We start from the raw sequence: 21335 nt of genomic DNA, 5'->3' as shown, positions 1-21335 counted from the left end.
TGGGGTCTTTTTAAGTTTATTCATTTAAGCAATCTCTGCACCCAGTGTAGGTAAGGCTTGAACTCATGATCCCAAGATCAAGAGCCACATGTTCCATTGACTGAGCCAGCCAGATGCTCCTAAGGGCCAGTTTAAAAAAACAACAACAAAACGACTATTTGTGATTATCATTGTTCTTCATGTAGGCATTCCCAATATCACTGCCTCCCCCTAAGCCAAACCTCAAGTTAAAGAAGAATTTGAGAGAGAGAGTTTAGGGTAGATTTCTGAGACACTACAAGGATGAAATTGAGCTTTCTTTATTGTGTCTTCACAAAGTGTTGACATGTAAACCTCTGGATAACTTGTAAATTTATCTTATGAGATATGTGTCACAAAAAAATGGCTACATAGATGTTGAATCTGAAATCAGTAAGAATAAACGATCTGATACTCAGCCAGATGCTGTTGATAAAATTGATAGACAAAAGTCAACAACATTCTGTAAGTGAAACAAGAGAATTAATAGATTTTACTGGTAGCCGCTAAGGGGCATCCTCTGCCCCTTTAAGGGGTTACAAGCTTCTAGTCCATGAAAAATAATGGATCATTTAACTTTACCTCTTCAGTCTCCCCCCCCCCCCCCCAGCCTCACTAATTCAACAGACATTTATTGAAAATCTGTGTGAAGTTAGGTGTTAACCCTTGAATCATTAGGCTTTATATTTTTGCTTTTTGGGTTTTTTTGGTATGAGCTTTTTTTCTTACCACAATACAGATCATAATCTTGCTCTTTTATGATCAATTCAACCTCACCTTTTGGGAGATCTTTCAAAATTCCTCCAGTATTCATTTTTCCCTCAGAGTGTTCTGTTTGTTTATGATGGCATCAGAAGGAATTCTTCAAGACCTTCCATTTTTCTGTCACCACCCCATTCCTTTCCATGGGACTGGATCTTTCTGCCTTTGGTCTCAGTGTAATGTTTCACTCTCACTTGGAAACTCCACATTACCAGAAACAAGTACTAGTCACTGTGTCTGTGTTGCAGGCACTGTCTCTACCTTTTTGACTACAATGTCTTTTGTGTTTTTTTTTTTAATTTTTTAAGTGTATTTATTTATTTTGAGAGAGAGAGGGCGCGCGCACAAGTTGGGGAGGGGCAGAGAGAAGGAGAGACAGAATTCCAAGGAGGCTCTGTGCCATCAGCACAGAGCCAGATGCAGGGCTCGAACTCACAAACCGTGAGATCATGACCTGAGCCAAGATCAAGAGTCTGATGCCTAACCGACTGTGCCACCCAGGCGCCTACAGTCTCTTCTTGACATGGCTCCCATTCCATCTTTACTATTGTGCTGTTTAGTTTTATTATAATCTCTTTCTCTTTAACCAGTGGGATTTTTTTGTTGTTTATTTTTTTACCAGCTTCTTTACCAGCTGGATTTGTCCTGGTCACTTATTTCATTAATAATTTCCCTAAGGTTCTAGATTTCCTTTCCCTGGAAATGCCTCGCATTTCTAGAGAGTATAATGAATGATTATACTGTACATTCATATCCAACTTGAAATATTGTATTATGTTCTCAATTAGGATCTTATTTCATTACAAATATTTAATTTATGTTGGCCCCATTTAATAAATAAACCATGCCTTTCAAGTACCTACTCATCCACGTTAATTTTAAAATCATTTTTATCTAACTGCAAGAAAGAAATCTTACTGGGATTCATAAAGGAATTGCCTTGAATCTGTATCTTTTTTTCCTCCTTCATCAGTCTCAGCACAGTTATTGTTCGGGGTTTTTTCGCTGTTACAAAGAAGCAATTTTGGTCTTTTGTTCATTTTCTCTATTATAAATTTATTTTCTTATTTTAATTAAATCAGACTTTTAATAATTAAGAGTGAATTAAAAGTTACGAAATCCATAAGAGATTCTACTCCCCAGCAGATTGGGAGGAGGCAGATTAGCAGAGCACAGTGGTAGCAGTTATTGAAAAAATAGTTGTCAATGTTAATAGGTCAATGAGTTGAGACTTCACCAAACCAGAATTAATTATCCCTCTGTCTTGTTAGCGTAGAAATTAAAACATGTATGTGTAACTAAGTCTAAAGTTAATCAGTATATTCACCCTTCTATAGATAATACGGGACCTTAGAACACTTTTTTTTTTTTTTTAAGTAAGCTCTTAGACCCAATGTGGGGCTTGAACTCACAACCCCAGGATCAAGAGTTGCATGCTCTTCAGACTGAGCCAGCCAGGCTCCCCTAGGATCTTAGAAGGATTTTAATGCAATCCCTTTGAGATAACATGGTAGAAAAATACAAAAACAGAAAGTAAAAAGGATAGTACCAATAACTCAAGGCATAATTATTATTGAACTTTTGCTGTGTTTTTGCCAGGTTTGTTTTTTTTTTTTCCCCTGCTGAATTTACTTTATGACCCATGGTATTTTCTTCCAGTAGAAACAGGTCAGTTCCTGCTTAAAGTATCTCAGACTGTCTCTTCATGCATTCTGTTTAGTGAAGAATTGTATGATAACCCAAACCCTGAGTTCAGTGTTACATATTTACATTAAAAAGATGTTACTCACAGTGAGAAATAGGGAGATGCCAAGAACATGTCCTTTCCAGGCACATGTCTAGTGAGAAAGGACTTTTTAAAACTTTCTTCACACTTTAACTATCTAATCCCTGTTTCTTCAATATTTTAACCTCTGAATATTTATTTTATATTCTTTGTAAGCTTAGAGTTACTGTTCTGTTAGCCTTAATTTCTTTTCATATACAAAATATCACCACTTTCTATATAGTATTCAGTGAACTAGCCAATTCCAAATCAAAGCACACACTTCACTTATAAAAATGTCAAATTATAAAAATGTTATAAAAACTGAATGATACAAATAACCAAGTAGGATTAAGAGTGGAAAAGGATTAAGAGTGGCTCAGTCCGTTAAGCATCTGACTCTTGGTTTCCGTTCAGGTCATGATCTCACAGTTCATGAGATCAAGCCCCACATTGGGCTCCACACTGACAGCAGGGAGCCTGTTTGGGGTTGTCTCTCTCCCTCTCTCTCTGCCCCTCTCCTGTTCCTATACGTGCACGCACACACACTCTCTCTCAAAAAAAACAAAAAAGCTGTAAGTGTAAAAGGACTTGGAACATTTGTATAACAATAACTACCACCACCAACAAAAGCAAACTTTCCTTCATATTTCTCAAGATGTTACCTAGATCGGTAAGAACTTTTTGACATGTGATACCAGAATTCACAGATAACTTCTGATTTTTCCATTTATGCAAATCTCTGTGAAAGGTGTTAGAATTTTCTTCCTAGATATTCTGATTCCTAGCAAAGTTTTTGCTACATGTAATGGCATAGCCTTACAAGTTATTTTTTATCCTAATATGAAGTATAAAATACTCTACTTTCTTAAAATATTAACTTTTGTGGGTTTTTTGTTAAGATAATTTCATTTTATTAAGTTTTTATTTTAATTCCAGTATACTTAACATATAGTGTTATATTAGTTTCAGATGTACAGTATAGTGATTCAGCAATTCATTCAGCAATCATTACTCAGTGCTTATGATGATAAGTGAACTTTTAATTCCCTTCACCTGTTTCATCCATCCCTTACCCACTTCCCCTCTGATAGGCTTTATCTTAAGTGAGTACCCTCAGTTAAAGTTATTTTTTTCCAATAAGAAAATGTTTTACCTGAAGCATACTTCTGAATACATGATCTAAAATACATATATGCACCACAGGAACTAGGAAAAAAAAATTAACTCTAATTTACTGGAGGAAGGAAATAACAAAGAAAAATCAGAAATAAATAAAATAGAGACCAGAATAAACAATAACTTAACTTTTCAAGTAATGATCAGTTTTCCAAAAAATAAACAAAATTGGCAATGATTTAACTACATTAAGAAAAAAAGAGAAAAGACTCAAAAACCAATATGAGAAAACACAGAAATACATAGTGTGATAATAGATTACTATAAACAATTATATACTAACAAATCATGTAACTTAGGGAAAAAAGCAGATAATTCCTAAAAATGTACAAGTTAACACGACTGAGTCATGAATCTTGAGTCCAAGAAATAGGAAATCTTCTTATACCTATAATAAGAATGAAAATTGAATTTGGAATCAAAAACCTCCCAACACAGAAAAGCCCAAGACCATATGATTTCATTGGTGAATTCTACCAAACATTAAAGAAAATAACTAATGACAATTTTTCTCAAAATCTTACAAATAGTGAAATAGAGGGAACACATTCAAAATCATTCCATGAAGCCAGTACTATTCTGATACCAAAGCAGGATAAAAACAAAACAAGAACAAAAAAGTGTAGTTCATCTGATAGAAGCATTGCTACTTGCACATAATTTCAAAAAGTCATAATACTAAATATATATAATGAAAGACAGTTGTCTGTTGTCCCATTCTCTTCTGTTCCTAGTTATACTTCCTAGGGGCAGCAACCTTCAACTTCTGTAGTTACTTTCCTAGGTATTCACCTCCACACTTCTAGGTAATATGCTTTTACTAGTGTTTCTTGATTTATCAATGATAGAAATTATCCATTGATTTTGTCATCATTGTAGATAAGAACATAACTCCTAACCACCACCATCTCACTACCTACCTCCATCCTTCCAACATATTTATAATTTTTTGTTAGAAATCAGTGCTCACATTATTATGATCTACATATTGTTTTCTACAACTGTGATTGTCTAACTTTTCTCCTTAGAATTAATAATAGCTTTTTTAGCCTGCTTTTAAATGTAACATTTTTTCTGCAAATGTGCTAGTACTTGCCAGTAATGGTTTTTGGGGTGCTGAGATACATAAGTTCCTTTTTCTTTTTAAGTTAGAGAATTTTTTTTTAATTGAAGTATAGTTGATGTACAATGTTATATTAGTTCCAGGTGTGTGGGGAATTCTGTTCTGGAGCCCTCCATTGTCCTGCTTCAGTCTACACTGAGGGTTTCCTAGAAATTGTGTGCCACTTTCATCCATCCTAAGGTCACTACTCTGGGTTGGGTTCATTCTTTTTTTTTTTTTTTTAATCCCACGTCATCTTTATTTTAGATTCATTCTTTTTTTTCCCACCCCAAAGCACATCTTCCAGTAGTTTTCTAAGAAAGGGTATATGTTAATACTTGCATGTATGTTAACCCTTGCACACCTGCCAAAGACTTTCTCTTACCCAAGTACTGACAATCATGTGAGCCAGGCAGGGTAAAAGAGTTAAGGATTCTATAACTTTCTACCCAAGTCCTGTTTTTGCTGGTGTTACCTGAGTTGTGAAACTTCAGTCTTACCAATACGAGCAGCTGTATTCTGGTTGCACAGTCATCATCTCTGTCTATACCAGTTTCATATTTGGAATATTCATATAGCCAAAACTATCAAAGACAACAATATTTGATCAAAGCATCCTTTGTCTACCAATTGTTATTATATCATTTGATAGCAGTGGTCAAATTAAAGACTTGATTTCACCTTCTCTACATTTCACCTAATCAGTGAATTTTAGAACACTGAGATGGTTCCAGTTAGAACGAACACAGTCTAATTATATTACTATTTTAAAATTTATTATTCTTTAATAAAGTTAAGAACTCAGGTTGATAAAAAATTTTAAGCTCATTTAAATAAATCATTAAAAGCCAAGTTTCAATATAGTAATATAATTCTGGTTGTACAAGTTCCTCCTGAAACATTCAGGCCTCTGTTTTCTTTGTCAGTAATGGGCTGGGTATTAGGTCAGGATGAGTGCCAGTTTGATACTTTAGGAATTTTTTGTTTTTTACTGTAGGAAATTTATGAAGTGTAATAGTTACAGTATGGAATGCTAAATGGAGAGTTTTGGGATTATTGAAAAATAGCAAATGTTTGGTGGTCACATATTTTTTGTTAGCACCATTCAGCTGCCTGCCACTCAGTTTTGTAACATGTCTATCATATTTTTTCTGTTGTAGATTGCCATACTTTGGCATACTATTGTCAACTTAATAGTAATCTTTGGTGGGGGAAATAGTAAATAGTACATTAAAGTTCATAATTGGTAGTTGTTAATTTTTAAAAAATTCATATTGATTTTAATAAATGTCCTGAAATCAGAAACATTGAAATTTGAAAAAAATATGTTGCCTAGAAATGATATAACACAATTGTTGTATCAGTCTTCAGTCATACACACATAACGAAACCCCGTGAATGAGTGGTCGGAAAGAGGGAGGATATTACTGTAGGTATGTGAAGCACGAATTTGTCTAAACCCTCTGTGTGTATTTTTTTCTACCCTCACTTATATGTTCACCTGGTATAGAATTGAAAGTTTTCCTTTGAAACTAACAAGGTTGTTACACACTGAGCTGATGATTTGCCTGCTATCTATCATATTTCTTCTTTCCTAAGTTGTTCAGTTTCGCATTTTTTAAACTTCATATAAATGGCATCCTACTTTACTCTTTCACAACTTGTTTTGACATTACGTTTCATGTAGCTGTAGTCGATTCATTTTCATTCATGTTGTATTCCCTGGCATGTTGTATACCACAGTTTATTCATCCTGCTGGTTAGTGATGGACATCAGCAACAATGCTGCTCTGAACACTCCTCAGTTTGCTTTTAGGTGTACATGTACAGGAGCTTCTCTAGGATAATGGTTGTCAGAGATGTTGGTTTTAAAATTTGACATTTCCACCCTAACTGCAGTGCAATACAATCGAGTTCAAATGCTGACCATCTGTATTTAGTGTCAGACTCCCATTAGAGCTAAGTCTTCCGCAAAACTGTCCTTACTTCAGATGTCAGTCGCAAGTGGTTCCCCAAGCCGCCCATACCTGTGACCAACTGCTTACAAATTCAGAGGTTCCCACGAACCCCCTCAGTTTCAATAATTCACTAGAACAACACCCAGAACTCAAAAAGCACTGTACTTAAAATTAGTTTTATTACAAAGGACATACATAGAATGCAGTCCTGGGAGGGTCCTTAACAGTCCATGTCTTCCCTCCGTGAAGTCTGGAGGCATCACACTTACAGCACATCATTGCGTTCACCAATCAGTAAGCTCCCTTGAGCTGTAGTGTCCAGTGTTTATTGGGGTTTTATTAAGGAGGTGCAATTGATTAAATCATTGGACATGTGATTAAACTCATTCTTAATCCTTCTCCCGGGTGGAGCAACTGAAAGTCCTAGCTGTCTAATCACGTACACGGTTTTCTGGTGACCAGCCCCGATTTTGAAACTATGTAGGGGCCCACCATGAGTCACCTTTTAGCATAACAAAGTCACTCCTGTCATTTAGGACATTCCAAGGGTTTTTGAAACTCTTTGCTGGGACAAAACCAAATGTATTCTTTATATAGGATCCCTTTAATCACCCTTCAAATTTAAGACCGTAAAGAACTTTTGTTAACGAGGATTGTATCTCCTGTACCTAGTTACAAGCAAGAAATTTTTAACCATACTAATTTTTCATTTAGAAATAGCAACACATCCATCATATTGACATAAGTAATATTTTAATGAAAAATAACTATTTCCCAAAAAAGTGCTGTTGTTTTCTATTACTGCAAATCAGGCTAATAGAAATCAGGTGTGGGGCACCCTGGACGGCTCACTTGGTTGACTTGTGATTTCAGCTCAGGTCATGATCTCACAGTTCATGAGTTCAAGCCCAGTATCAGGCTCTGCGCTGACAGCATGTTTATTTTTGAGAGAGAGAGTGCAACCGGGGGAGGGGCAGAGAGAGAACAGGAGACACAGAATCCGAAGCAGTTTCCAGGCTCTGATCTGTCAGCACAGAGCCCGATGCAGGGTTCGAACTCAAGAACCACAAGATCATGACCTGAGCCAAGTCGGACACTTAACTGACTGAGCCACCAAGGCACCCCTAAAAAATAAACAAACATTTAATAAATAGATAAATAAATAAACTTAAAAAAAAAGAAGTGAATTCTCACACTTGCTTCTGCATTTAGTCTTCTGCAGTTTTTGTTGTTTTGGTTGAAGAATATGAAGATAATATGACCTCACAGATATGTAGGTGGAAAAGAGGACCTGCTGACACCTTGAAATGCTCTTAAGGACTCCCAGAAGTTTTCGGATCACACTTTGTGAATTGCTTCTTGAGTATTTATACCTAGAGAATGGAGTTTCTAGGTCAGAAGATAATCCACATCTTCAACCTTACTAGATACTGCCTAGTTGTTTTCTAAAGTGACAGTACCAGTTTACACAGTCACCAGAAGTATATGAGAGTTCCACTTGCTCTGGCACCTTTTTAAGCATTTGACATTGTCAGACTTTAATATTTTCTGATCTGAGAGGTATGAAAAATTTCATTGTAGTTTTAAATTTGTGTTTTTGTTTTCCATATGGCTAGGTTCTGTTTGAATACTGTAGATTGCCTCACTGATTTGAAATACCATTATTAACATCTGCAAAATCTTGGGGACTTTTGGTCTTTTTTCTGACTCTGGTATTCCATTGTTTATTTTTGTGTCGATAACTACAGTTTTAAATTGCCTATTATTTACTATCCTCTCTCATTAATAAAACCTAAATTTAATTGAGTGATATTACCCAGCTAATTATAATTGCTATAATTATTGAATAAATTATAATATTTAATAGTCCAGTTTTCTTCCTCCAGTAACTTTCTCAGAATTTCCTTGATTGTTTCTTTTCCATATAACCTTTAGTATTATTTTTGTCAATTTCAAGATTGAATCAACTTTAGAGGCTTAATATAGGACAATTTTAAATATTCACCATAATAAGTATTCCTCAAAAATAAAGTATGCTCATTCCCTCTTTAAGCAAGTCTTTTATGACCTTCAGAGTTTTTAGAAGTCTTCCTATCAGCCCAGATCATTTCTTCAGTTTATTCTTATGTATTTTATATTTTTTGTTGCAATAGTGAACAAATTATTTTCATTTTTAAGAGTTTATAAATTTATGAAGATAAAACTTAAGGTAATAAAAATGTAAGCTGATAAATTCCTCCACATTCCTAAACCACCTAGTATTCTTTTCTCCATAGACAGCTAACGTTATCGATTTCTTTTAAAGATAATTTCAGGGTGCCTGGGTGGCTCCGTCTGAGTTTGGCCCGGGTCATGATCTTGCAGTTTGTGAGTTCGAGCCCCACATCAGGCTCTGTGCTGACAGTTCAGAGCCTAGAGTTTGCTTTGGATTCTGTATCTCCTTCTCTCTTCCCCTACCCTGCTCACACTTTGTTTCTCTCTCTCTCTCAAAAATAAGTTAACATTAAAACAAATTTTTAAAGATAATTTATGCACATTTAGCCACTTTTATGCTTCTGTTTTTATTCTGGAAAGTTCCAAAATATATGAAAATAGAATACTATAATGAGTCCCCAAGTACCCATTTTCAAGCTTCAGCAGTTATTAACTGGATAATTTTAAAGCAAGTAACCCAGATATTATATCACTCTTTGTTTTGTGTGTGTGTGTGTGTGTGTGTGTGTGTGTGTGTTAAATCAACTATTGATTTTAAATCAACTTTATTGAGAATGCAACCTAGGAAAAAGAGATGAAATACATGAATTAGGTGTTAAGAAACATGAAAAATAAAGGTGTAGAAGTTTAAACACAGGTAACTAAAATTTCTATTCTAAGGAAATAGAACAATGCCACAACAATATTCAGAGATAAAGTTGCAGAAAATTTCACAAAAATGTCAAAGATACCAAACCTTAAATACAAGTCCATGAAATATTTACACTAGAACATTATAATGAAAATGCAGAACACCAGAGATGAAGAGATTTTAAAAGCTGTCAGAGAAAAAAGATTTGCCCTTAAATGAGTGACAATTATATTGGAGGTGATTTCTTTTTTTTTTTTTTTTTCAATATATGAAATTTATTGTCAAATTGGTTTCCATACAACACCCAGTGCTCATCCCAAAAGGTGCCCTCCTCAATACCCATCACCCACCCTCCCCTCCCTCCCACCCCCCATCAACCCTCAGTTTGTTCTCAGTTTTTAACAGTCTCTTATGCTTTGGCTCTCTCCCACTCTAACCTCTTTTTTTTTTTTTTCCTTCCCCTCCTCCATGGGTTTCTGTTAAGTTTCTCAAGATCCACATAAGAGTGAAACCATATGGTATCTGTCTTTCTCTGTATGGCTTATTTCACTTAGCATCACACTCTCCAGTTCCATCCACGTTGCTACAAAAGGCCATATTTCATTCTTTCTCATTGCCACGTAGTATTCCATTGTGTATATAAACCACAATTTCTTTATCTATTCATCAGTTGATGGACATTTAGGCTCTTTCCACAATTTGGCTATTGTTGAGAGTGCTGCTATAAACATTGGGGTACAAGTGCCCCTATGCGTCAGTACTCCTGTATCCCTTGGGTAAATTCCTAGCAGTGCTATTGCTGGGTCATAGGGTAGGTCTATTTTTAATTTTCTGAGGAACCTCCACACTGCTTTTGGAGGTGATTTCTTAACAGGAGCAGTGGGTCACAGGAAGTAGTGGGATAGTATCTTAAGAGAGCTGAGAGAAAATAGCAGTCAGTCTAGAATTTTATACCCAGGAAAATTTAACCAATACAGGATGTCTTTCAAAAAAAAAAAAATAGAATTTGTCATTCAATTGTAAAAGATTTAAAACTTCCCCTTTAGGTTCAGGGAAAAGACCAAGGCACCTGCCATTATCACTTATATTTGACATACGTTAGAACTTCTAGCCTGCGCAGTAAGGCAAGCACAAGAAATAAATGGTATAATAATTGGAAAAAAGAAACATGCTGAAAATCATTATAATATGCCCTTCCTCATTCAGAAAGGTTATGATTGTTCATGAAGACAAATTATTAGAATCAATAGAAGCATAGCAAGGTTGCTGGCAGTCAGTGTACAGAAATCAGTTTCAGTGAAAGTCATTTTGCCTAACAATTGAGTGTATTCATGCCAATGTCAGACTGCCTGGCTTTAAATTCCAACAAACACTTCCTAGCTTTCTGTCCTTGGGCACATTATTTAACTTACACTTTTTTCCCTAATTTAAAATAAGGGAATCTTATAGGGATATGATGATTAAGTGGATCAATATATACCTAAAGCACTTAGATAAGTGTCTGGTTCCTAATAAGTGTTACAGATAAATATTGTCATTATCATGAACACCACTTTAAACATTAGCAGTGAATAAAATACAACTTTTTAAAAAGATAATGTGTAGTGATTTAAAAATTATGACAAACTTAGAATAAATCCTTTATTTTTTTAATGTTTATTTAGTTTTGAAAGAGAGAGAGAGAGAGCAAGGGAGGGGCACAGAGAAGGAGACAGAGGATCCAAGCAGGCTCCAAGATGTCAGCACAGAGCCTCACGTGGGACTCAAACACCATGAACCATGAGATCATGACCTGAGCTGAAGTTGGACATTTAACTGACTCAGCCACCCAGGCACCCCAGAACTTACAATAAATTCTTTAAAACATGTTATACCCTTGTGGAAAAAAGAAATCTTTATTGAAAGATATAAAGGACATGAATAAATAGGAAGATAACCCATGTTCAAGAGAGGAAGACTCATAAAACAATATCATTGATCAGTAGTAGATCAGTGAAATTCCAGTTAAAACCTAAACAAGATTTCTTATTAGACAAACTTATTTTACATTTATTTATTTATTTATTCATTTATTTATTCATTTATTCATTTATTTACATCCAAGTTAGTTAGCACATAGTGCAACACTGATTTCAGGAGTAGATTCTTTAATGCCCCTTATCCATGTAGCCCATCCCCCTCCCACCGCCCCTCTAGCAACCCTCTGTTTGTTCTCTATATTTGTCTTTTATGTTTTAGACAAACTTATTTTAAAATATGTGTGTAAGAGCAAAGGTGTTTCAAAAAACAAGATTTGTTTTTTATTTTCTTTTGGTTTTATCCTAACATATATCAAGATTTATTATTGTGTGGTGTTGGTGCAGGAATGCAGAAAGACACCAATAAAACAGATCAGAGAGCCTAGAAATCATACATATGTGGAAAGTTGATTAATGTCAGAGATACCAGAGATAAATAGGGAAAGGAAAGATTTTTCTAATGCTACCCTGGATACTCATATGGAAAAATTGAGCCCTTCTTACCTCAGACTAACATGAATTTCAGGTTATTTAAGGACTTGAAGGTAAAAGGCAAAACTATAAAACTTTTCATAGAAGAGAATAGAGAGGATATTCTTTATGATCTTGGGGAGAATTATTAAAGTTTATCAAAAGCAAAAACAAAATATAAGGAAAAAGTGTATAAATTCAACCACATTAAATATTTTTCAAAAAAGTGAAAAGATAAGTTTAAAAAGTGAGGGGAAATTATTTGCAACAAATATGATTGATGAAGTGCTCATATCTCAAAAAGATTTTTTTTTGGGGGCGCCTGGGTGGCTCAGTCGGTTAAGTGGCCGACTTCGACTCAGGTCATGATCTCACAGTCCATGAGTTCAAGCCCTGCATCGGGCTCTGTGCTGACAGCTCAGAGCCTGGAGCCTGTTTCAGATTCTGTGTCTCCCTCTCTCTCTGACCCTCCCCACATTCATGCTCTGTCTCTCTCTGTCTCAAAAATAAATAAACGTTAAGAAAATTTAAAAAAAAAAAAAAAGTTTTTTTTTTTTTTTGGCAAATACATAGAGTAGAATAAATAGCCTCATAAAAAAGTGGGTAAAAAACATGAACAGGCATTTCACGGGTTTGAAAACACAAATGACCAATAAATATACACAGTCTTATGAAAAATCAGACAAATGCAAACTAACCACAGTGAGATAGCATTTGCAGATCGGCAAATGCCGAATCGGCAGGAATTAAAGTCTGGGCCAGTATTATGTGAGTTGAAAATATGGAACAACTGGAACTCTCCTACACTGATGGTGTTAAGATAAAAATCCAGTGTAATAAAAGGTTGAGAAATTAAACTACACAAAAATTAAAATTTTGCTATGGGATACAAATGCCATAAATGAAATTAAGACAAAAATATTGCAACCTTTATTATGACAGACAAAAACTAATATCTCTGTGTATAAAATCCTTACAAATCATTAAAAACCATCTTACTTGTAAAAAAGAAAAAATGGAGAAAAAGATAGGAGGAACAAGTGACAGGAAAAAAATGACTCAACCTCACTAGTAATGAAAGAAATGCAAATTAAAACCACAAGATTTTGTTTTTGTTGTTGGCTAAAATTAGTTTGATAAATACTACTAAAAAAATCTTCAAAGAGAATATTCTCTTATTTCCCTTATAGAAGGAAACATTAAAACAATAATGTTTTAGTGTTGAATTATTAAGAGACTGAGAAAGGACCACCTGAAATCAGGATTATGAAGTCACAGCAATCAGGGAAGAGTGGGGCAGATTGGTCAAGAGTATCAAATGTAAACAGGCCAAGTAAGTTATGAGCCAGAAGTGTGCTTACGTGAGTGAGAGACTGATGTGAAAAAGGTAACTGAAGATTGCTGTTGAGGTGGAGTTGAAAATCAAAGTAGATTGAGGAGGAAGTAAGGTGATCTAGATAAAGACATGTATAACCCTGGTAGAATCCTATTTTGGTTTTGAAATGATCAGGTTTGAGCCTGTTTAAATGCTGTTGGGCAAGATGCAGAGAAGCAAAGTGAGTAGGGATTCACTCACTTTGAAATTCATAATACAGTAGAGAGATAATTGAGACAATGGGAGTATGGGAGAAAGAGCCCTGAAATGGAAGTCATAAGACCTAGTTTTTATTGTCCCAATTAGTTGTGTTGCTTCATCTCTGACAGGGGTTGGCAAACTCTTTCTGTAAAGGGCTAGGTAGTAAATATTTTAGTCTGTGGGCCCCAGAGTGTCTGTCACATTTACTCAGCTATGCTTTTCTAATAGTAAAGCAGCCATAGACAATAGATAAATTGGTGTGGCTGTGTCCCAGTAAAATTTACTTACCATGGACCCTTAAATTTGAGTTGCAGATAATTTTTTAAGCGACAAATACTATTCCTGACTTTTTTCCAGTCATTTAAATTTCAGTCCCTATGAAAACTAATAGTGGGCCAGCGTTTGCCAATCCCTGATCTGTAAAATGAAAGATATGACAAAAATGTATTTTATTTCTCCATTATATAGTCTTAACTAAGGGATTCTTGGCTTAATTTCACTAATTGTATATGCAGTTTATCATATGTGTGATCTGATTTAACCATTTGCTTATCAAATAATTCTTAGTCTGAACCATTTAGAACTCTGCAGAAGAACTCAGAAATTACTTTTGTGACTTAAGTTCTGAGAGTATTCTTTATTCATCAGGAACTCTTTTTTGAGATTACTAGAAGAGGAATGAATGATCTTTGCCATATCTGCATATCATCATTACAGTAACTTCTGTAATATTCTAAAGTAGACTTATTTTTTACTTAAGTATATTTTGGGATGGAAAATGAATAGGAAGTCAGTATTATTTGGCACAAATAGAAGGTAAGTGTAAAAATAAGTTAGAACAGTATTATTTGCCAGAAAATCCTGAAACTGAGGCATTGCTTTTGTTGTTGTTAAAGAACAGCAAAGTTTTAGAGATTTTAAAGATAAATTAATAACAAGCTGATTCATACAAAAGTTTGAAAGAGAACTGAAAAAAAACTTTCTCATTAATGCTTTTGTGTATCTGCAGTCATCCTGAGTTACCTTGTATAAGGACTCAACTGATAGCAGTTGAGTCTCATTAAAGAAACTCTAAGGCTAAGTTTTTCACTTGAAACAGGTTCTGTTATTAAGACTCTTTGACAATCAGGTTAAAGATTTTGCAGGTTTATTTAGTAATCTCTAATCTCCCAAACATGCAAGTCCTTAATGTTTGATGATGGTCTTCGGAAACCCAATACAAATATTCTTCTAAAATGGACTTCAAGAGGATCAAATATTTAGCCTGACTATTTGGCATAAAAGATATCTATTCTTTGGCCATTACTTGTCCCTGAAAAATGTAATACAATTCATAATGCACACAGAGTAACACACTGCAGAAGTTAGTGAATTGTTGGAGGTTAGTTGAGTAGTTGCTAGTATTAGAGAGCTATTAAGAGCTAGTATTAGAACCAACATCACTTGACTTCTAAGCAGGTTATCTTTGCAGTCCTGTGTTTCTTGACAAATAGTGTAACTTGGTTCCATAGGATAGACTTTAGGAATATACAAATAGTTAATTGTGTCCATTATAGCATACAGGTGCTACAACCATGTGAAATATTATTGATATTATCAGTCTCAGAGAAGTTAGGCATTTTGCCTAATATAACATTGTTAATTAATGGTAGAACCAAAATTTGAAACATTATGATTTTTTTGCCTTTCTAAGTAAAATTCATTCTTCATCTAAAACTTCATCTAAGTTTTCTCTTACAAGCTGAAACACTCTTTTACTCCCAGAAATTCCCAAGCCCTTTTCTTTTTTCCCTTTAACTTGCCTTTATACCTTTTATTTCTTGCCATTTGCCCTTGTGAGCACCACCAGCCCACTGTTACAGGGAAGCAGAGATAAAGGAAACAAAGGCATTCTTATTTTATTCTTAATTGAAAAGGTAGTGCTCCTGATATTTAGCAATTTGCTATAAATTTTTGGTGTTCGTTACCAATTTCTCTGTCGCTTCCTCTTTCCTAAGATGTTTTAAAAAAAAAAAAATCATAAGTCTATGAGATAATCATAGTCTATTGAGAGAATCACTTGATTTTTCTTTTTTAGTGTATAGGCAAAATACTTTTAAAAGGTTTATGTAGTAAATGAGATGTACATATTTCCTATTGATAAATCTCCCTTGCATTTCTGGGGTGAACTCAGATGGTTTGTGATATATTAATATCATTTTTACTTTAATTTTTTTATTTTTTAAGTTTATTTGAGAGAGAGAGAGCACGAGCAGGGGAGGGGCAGAGAGAGAATCCCAAACAAGCTCCACATTCCGTGCTGAACCCAACATGGGGCTCGATCTCACAATTGTGAGATCATCACCTGAACTGAAATCAGGAGTTGTATGCTTAACCAACTGAACCATCCAGGAGCCCCATAATATCATTTTTACTTTTAGAATCAGTTTGTAACTTCTAATTTAATTTCTTCTTGACAGTACTAAGATGATGAATTCTTGTAATTCCTTCTTAAATCAGTTTTAATAATTTTTTTCCTAGAATGTATTATTTTGTATAATCTTCAAGTGTGTTAGCTTAACATTGATCATAATATACATACTTATTTTTTAAGTGTTTATTTATTTACTTTTGAGAGAGAGAGAGCATGAGTGGGAGAGAGGCAGAGAGAGAATCCCAAGCAGGATTCACACTGTCAGCATAGAACCCGATGTGGTTCTTGATCTAACAAACCACGAGATTATGACCTGAGTGAAAATCAAGAGTCAGACACTCAACCATTTGCATACATATGTAAAAACATATCCTGTTATATACTACAGAACAGGATATGTTTATGGGACTGTGAATATGAATATAAAGATTTATATGAATTTGTTATCACTTTAATATGGCTAAGTTGTTTAGGCTGAAGTTTTTCAAGTATTATTCCTACTTGAAAAATTGCTGGGTGCAACTTAATAAAGAACATTGAAGGGCGCCTGGGTGGCTTAGTCGGTTAAGCGTCCAACTTCAGATGCTCAGGTCATGATCTCACAGCTTGTGGGTTTGAGCCCCACATCAGGCTCTGTGCTGACGGCTCAGAGCCTGGAGCGTGCTTCACATTCTTTGTCTCCGTCTCTCTCTGCTCCTCCCCTGCTCATACTCTTCTCTGTCTCTCAAAAATAAACAAACATTAAAAAAAATTTTTTTTTAAAGAACATCGAATACCATTGTGCCCTGAATATTCATTTTTCACTACAGTTTTTAACTTAGCTAATTTGTGACTTAGTGTTATCCTAAGCACTAAGGAACAAAACCAGTGAATTTCAGAGGCCCACTTTATTAGTAAATTGTACTAGAGGAACATTGTATAAGAAACCATACAGCTATAATAGTATCCACCTTTCCTGAAAATACAGTTTAACTATAGTTAAAGGCAGTATTGAGGATTGTTGCAGCACTTGGCCCTTCAAGTATATTCAAGTGATGGTAGTATCCCTTTGTGTACAGTAGGTATAGATCACGATTAAGTGAAAAGTTTTCTTGTAATTTAAGTCATTAAATAAATTATTCTTCCTTCTCCCCCTTACCAGATGAATATGGCTATCTTGACAGCTATCTCTCAGGCTGGTATATCTTGGCAACAGTATTTCTTTTGTTGTTGTTAAAGATTTTATTTTTACATAATCTCTGCACCCAACACAGGGCTCAAACTCACAATGCCAAGATAAAGAGTCACGTGCTCTACCAACTGAGTTAGCCAGGTGCCCTGACTCAAGATAGTGTATCTTGTGGGTGTTCTTGTTAGGTGACAACACCACTGGTGTCTATCAGTGAAGCTAGATGAGAGAAAGGCTGATTTTCTGTTTCTAGAGATTTCTGTCTATTCAGATTCCCTATTCTGATCCATGTTTGGGAGATTGTAAGATTATCTCCCATAAAGGGTGGAGTGGGGATTGAAGGGAAAATCTTTTGTGAACCTTCTGTAGAATTTTATCCTTTATGATCCTTCTGTAGAATTTTGGCAGCTCTTAATGTAGATTATGAGCTAAGTTGGAACTAAGCAGTTAATAGCTATCAGGAGGTCCATGAACCATATTATGAAATGGTATGAAAAAATCCATGTCTACATATATTTCTGTGTGTAGACTCCATAACTTTCCTTCAATACCTAGTACGAGTTCTGCTTGAAAGGTTAAGAATTAACTGTATGTGTTGGGTGGGAGGGGAGGGAGGGTTGGAGAGAGAAAGAAGGGAGGAAAAGAAATCTTTTATAGTATGACAATATATGAGGTCTTAATCCATTTATAGAGTGATACTATGGAACATTAGCCAATGATTGACTGTTTAGGCAATCCAATGTAGGGATAGTCCTGTAGTAGTTGGTTTACAACTTTAGGTTTTTCCCACAGGCAGAGATTCTGATTTAGAGAATTCATTCTGTTCACAGAAGTGTATAGACAAAATGCTTTTTAAAAACATAGTATTTGGCAAGAATTTTACCAAATGTTAATAAAAAATTGTTGTTCAGAGGTGACTGGGTGGCTCAGTCAGTTGAGCATCTGGTGTCAGCTCAGGTAATGACTCACAGTCCGTGAGTTTGAGCTCCACATTGGGCTCACTGCCATCAGCATAGAGCCTGCTTCAGATCCTCTGTCTCCTTCTCTCTCTGTCCCTACCCCATCAAAATTAAATAAACATTTTTTTAATTGTTTGGAAGTTATTAAACTTTTCAGGAACACACACTTTTAGTTACCCCATTACAGTTTTATAAATTACAGAGAAAAGGTTTATTAGAAGCTAACAAAATAAATATTTAAAACATTATGTAAAAGCTAAAGCTGTTAATTTTTTATTTTGGGTGACCTGACAAATTGTGATTGGAAACTGTTGTGAGTGTGACCAAGACAGTGTGTTCAATTCCATGTAAGAAATTTTAAAGTTTTACTGCCATTGCCTCTTACTTATTAATTGACCTTTTGTTTAATAATTTCGGGTTGATTTTAGGGCACCAACAAAATGGAAATGAAAGATATTGCTAAACACAAGACACTATGGAAAATGAACTCAACCAGTGAGCCTTTATTACTTGCTGGTGTAGAAGTCAATCCTTTGAAGAAATTCACTATTCCCAAGATCAGGAGGGCAGCTGGGAAAGGTAATATTTACTATTTCCAAGGAAGGCGGGGTTATTTTATAACTATTACTGCATTTTTCTGATTCTTAGTTTGTGTTCATCTTCTGTTTTGACTATATAAAATTAGATGAAGTCATGCCTTTAATTCCTTAAACACACATGTACCTTTGGTTCACACACAATGAAACAGACATGACTCCTATCCCTTTCACTAAGTACACTTAAAATTGCTGGACATTATACACAAAACAAATAGTAGAAGACTTTGGAAGGTGTAGAGAAGATGGACCACTTAAAAACCCTGGGACTCAAGGAATGTCACTGCAGTAAGTTCTCTGGATTTTATGTTTGTGTTTCCTCCATGTCTCAGATCATATGCCAACAGTCCAGGAATACCAGCTGGAATAGACACAGAAAGCCCCAAGAAAAGTGTCTTCTCCCTTGAAAAGGACTAGGAAGGGCACATCCTAGAAAAATAGAAACTTATTTGACAGTATATCCCTTATTCCTACAAAAAACTAGGGGGGGAAATATAGTCGGTACACCTTTGTTAGCAAAAGCTAAGTGGAGGGCTTAGACTTCTATCCACTCCTCTCCCCTTCATGGCAGTAACAGGTTCCCCTCCCTGGCATCCCCTCCCCTGCAGTGTCAGTGGTTTTCCATCCCTGCCCTGTGGTGATGAGCCACCCCTTCTCACTTGGAATAGAGTCCATGAAGACCAAGTATGGAGCCTGGACTGCTATCACACCTGTCAGTTACAAAACACCTGTCCCTTTCCCACATTGTCATTGGAGGCTGAGTCAGGAGCAGTGACTTCTACCCCTTTCTCATGGTAACAAACAACCCCCCCCACACACACACACACAGTGTTGTTGGAGACTCTTTAGGGAGCCAGGATTTCAGTCCAATCTGGTGGTAAAGAAATCAGTCCCTCCCTTTTCTTACTGGCAGTTTCCCCTGTTAGCTCAATTTCAGTAGAGGCTTGGTAAAACCCAAGATTAAATATGATCCAGAATATCTTAACAATATCCAAAATGACCAAAATAAAATTTTTTGAAATCACTCATTTTCTACCAACCAGGAAAAATATCAACTTGAATGAGACAAAGTAATCCATAGATGCCAATACTCTGATGAAACAGATGTTGGAATTAATCTGACAAGGCTCTTAAGGCAGCCATTATAATGGTGTTTCAGTAAGCAACTATGAACACTCTTGAAACAAATGAAAAAATAGAAAATCTCAACAAAAAAATGCAAAATGTAATAAAGAACCAAGTAGAAATTTTGGAACTGAAAAATACAATAATCAAAATAAAAAAGGATGGATCCAGAGAAGAGTTGAGAAGAAGACATTGGAAATAGTGAATTTGAAGATAATAACAATAGAAATTACTCAGCCTGAATGACACGGGAGAACGTACACATGCACACACAGAAAAAAATACCAGAGCTTCAGGAATGTGTGGAACAATAATATAAGATTTAACATCTTTGTCCTCAGTGTCCCCAAAGAAGAAGAGAAAGAGTGTAGAAAAGTACTTGAAGGAATATTGGCTAAAAAATTTCCCAAATTTGGCAAAGGGCATAAACCTGCATAATCAAAAGGCTGAAGGTTCCATAAACCCAAAAAGTCCATGCTATAGCACAGCATAATCAAACTTCTGAAGACTAAGGACAGAAAAATCTTGAAAGCAACTAGAGCAACCACATATCTATAAGGGAAAAAAAAATTTTTAAGTAAACTCTATGCCCAACAGGGGGCTTGAGCTCATGACTCCCAAGAGTAAGAGTCATGTGCTTCAACCAACTGAGCCAGCCAGGTGCCCCTATAGGGGAAAATTTTTTTGAATGACAGAAGATTTTTCATTAGAAACCATGGAGCCTAGAGGAGGTGGCATAACATTTAAGTATAGAAGGAGAAGAACTGTCAACCCATAGTTCTATCCCTGGCAAAAATATCCTTCAGGAATAGAAATGAAGTAGACATTTTCAGATGAAGTAAATTAAAATTTTTTCATCAACACATGGCTGAAAGAATGGCTGAACAAAGTTCTCTAAACAAAGCAACAGAAGAAGGAAGCTGGGAACATTAGGAATTAAGGAAAGATTCAAAATACAGGGAAATATAATGAGCCATCCTTCTCTTGAGTTTTATAATTATGTTTGACAGTTGGAAAAAAAGTTGTAACATTCTCTGATGTGATTCTCAGTGTATATAGAGGAAATAATTATAAAGTGAGATGTTACCTTTGGAAGGAACTGGGCGAATGGGAATATAGGTGCTTTCTGTATTATATATTACAACTACATGTGAATCTACAGTTACATCAGAATTAAAAGATTTTTATAAAAATAGATCAAAATGGATTTTTTTAAATGTTTGAGTAACCCATAGGAAGTCAGGAAAATGAAATCAAGAATTGAACAGTGGAGGAAAAACAGATAAATGGCAGGCTTAAGCCCTAACATACCAATTATATTAAGTGTAAATGATATATACCAATTAAAAAAACGGGTTGACACAATATATTTTTATTTAT

General features: G+C 35.2%; 1 protein-coding gene across 10 annotated transcripts in view; it reads left to right on the top strand.

Moving 5' to 3' along the window:
- Nucleotides 1-21335, top strand: part of TEX15 (testis expressed 15, meiosis and synapsis associated) — a 99373-nt gene that overhangs the window by 16581 nt on the left and 61457 nt on the right. For 4 of the 10 annotated variants that reach the window (XM_042983148.1, XM_042983145.1, XM_042983147.1 and 1 more), the window contains exons 1-2: nt 17745-17763; nt 18663-18813. In XM_042983148.1, the coding sequence (XP_042839082.1) occupies nt 17761-17763; nt 18663-18813 (154 nt within the window). In that variant the 5' untranslated portion in view covers nt 17745-17760. The other 6 variants (XM_042983141.1, XM_042983139.1, XM_042983140.1 and 3 more) reach the window with 4 other exon arrangements.

Source organism: Panthera tigris, chromosome B1 (genome assembly GCF_018350195.1).
Source record: "Panthera tigris isolate Pti1 chromosome B1, P.tigris_Pti1_mat1.1, whole genome shotgun sequence".
In the NCBI taxonomy this organism is placed as follows: domain Eukaryota; kingdom Metazoa; phylum Chordata; class Mammalia; order Carnivora; family Felidae; genus Panthera; species Panthera tigris.
The sequence above is the reverse complement of the archived record's forward strand: the minus strand, read 5'-3'. Positions and strand labels throughout refer to the sequence as shown.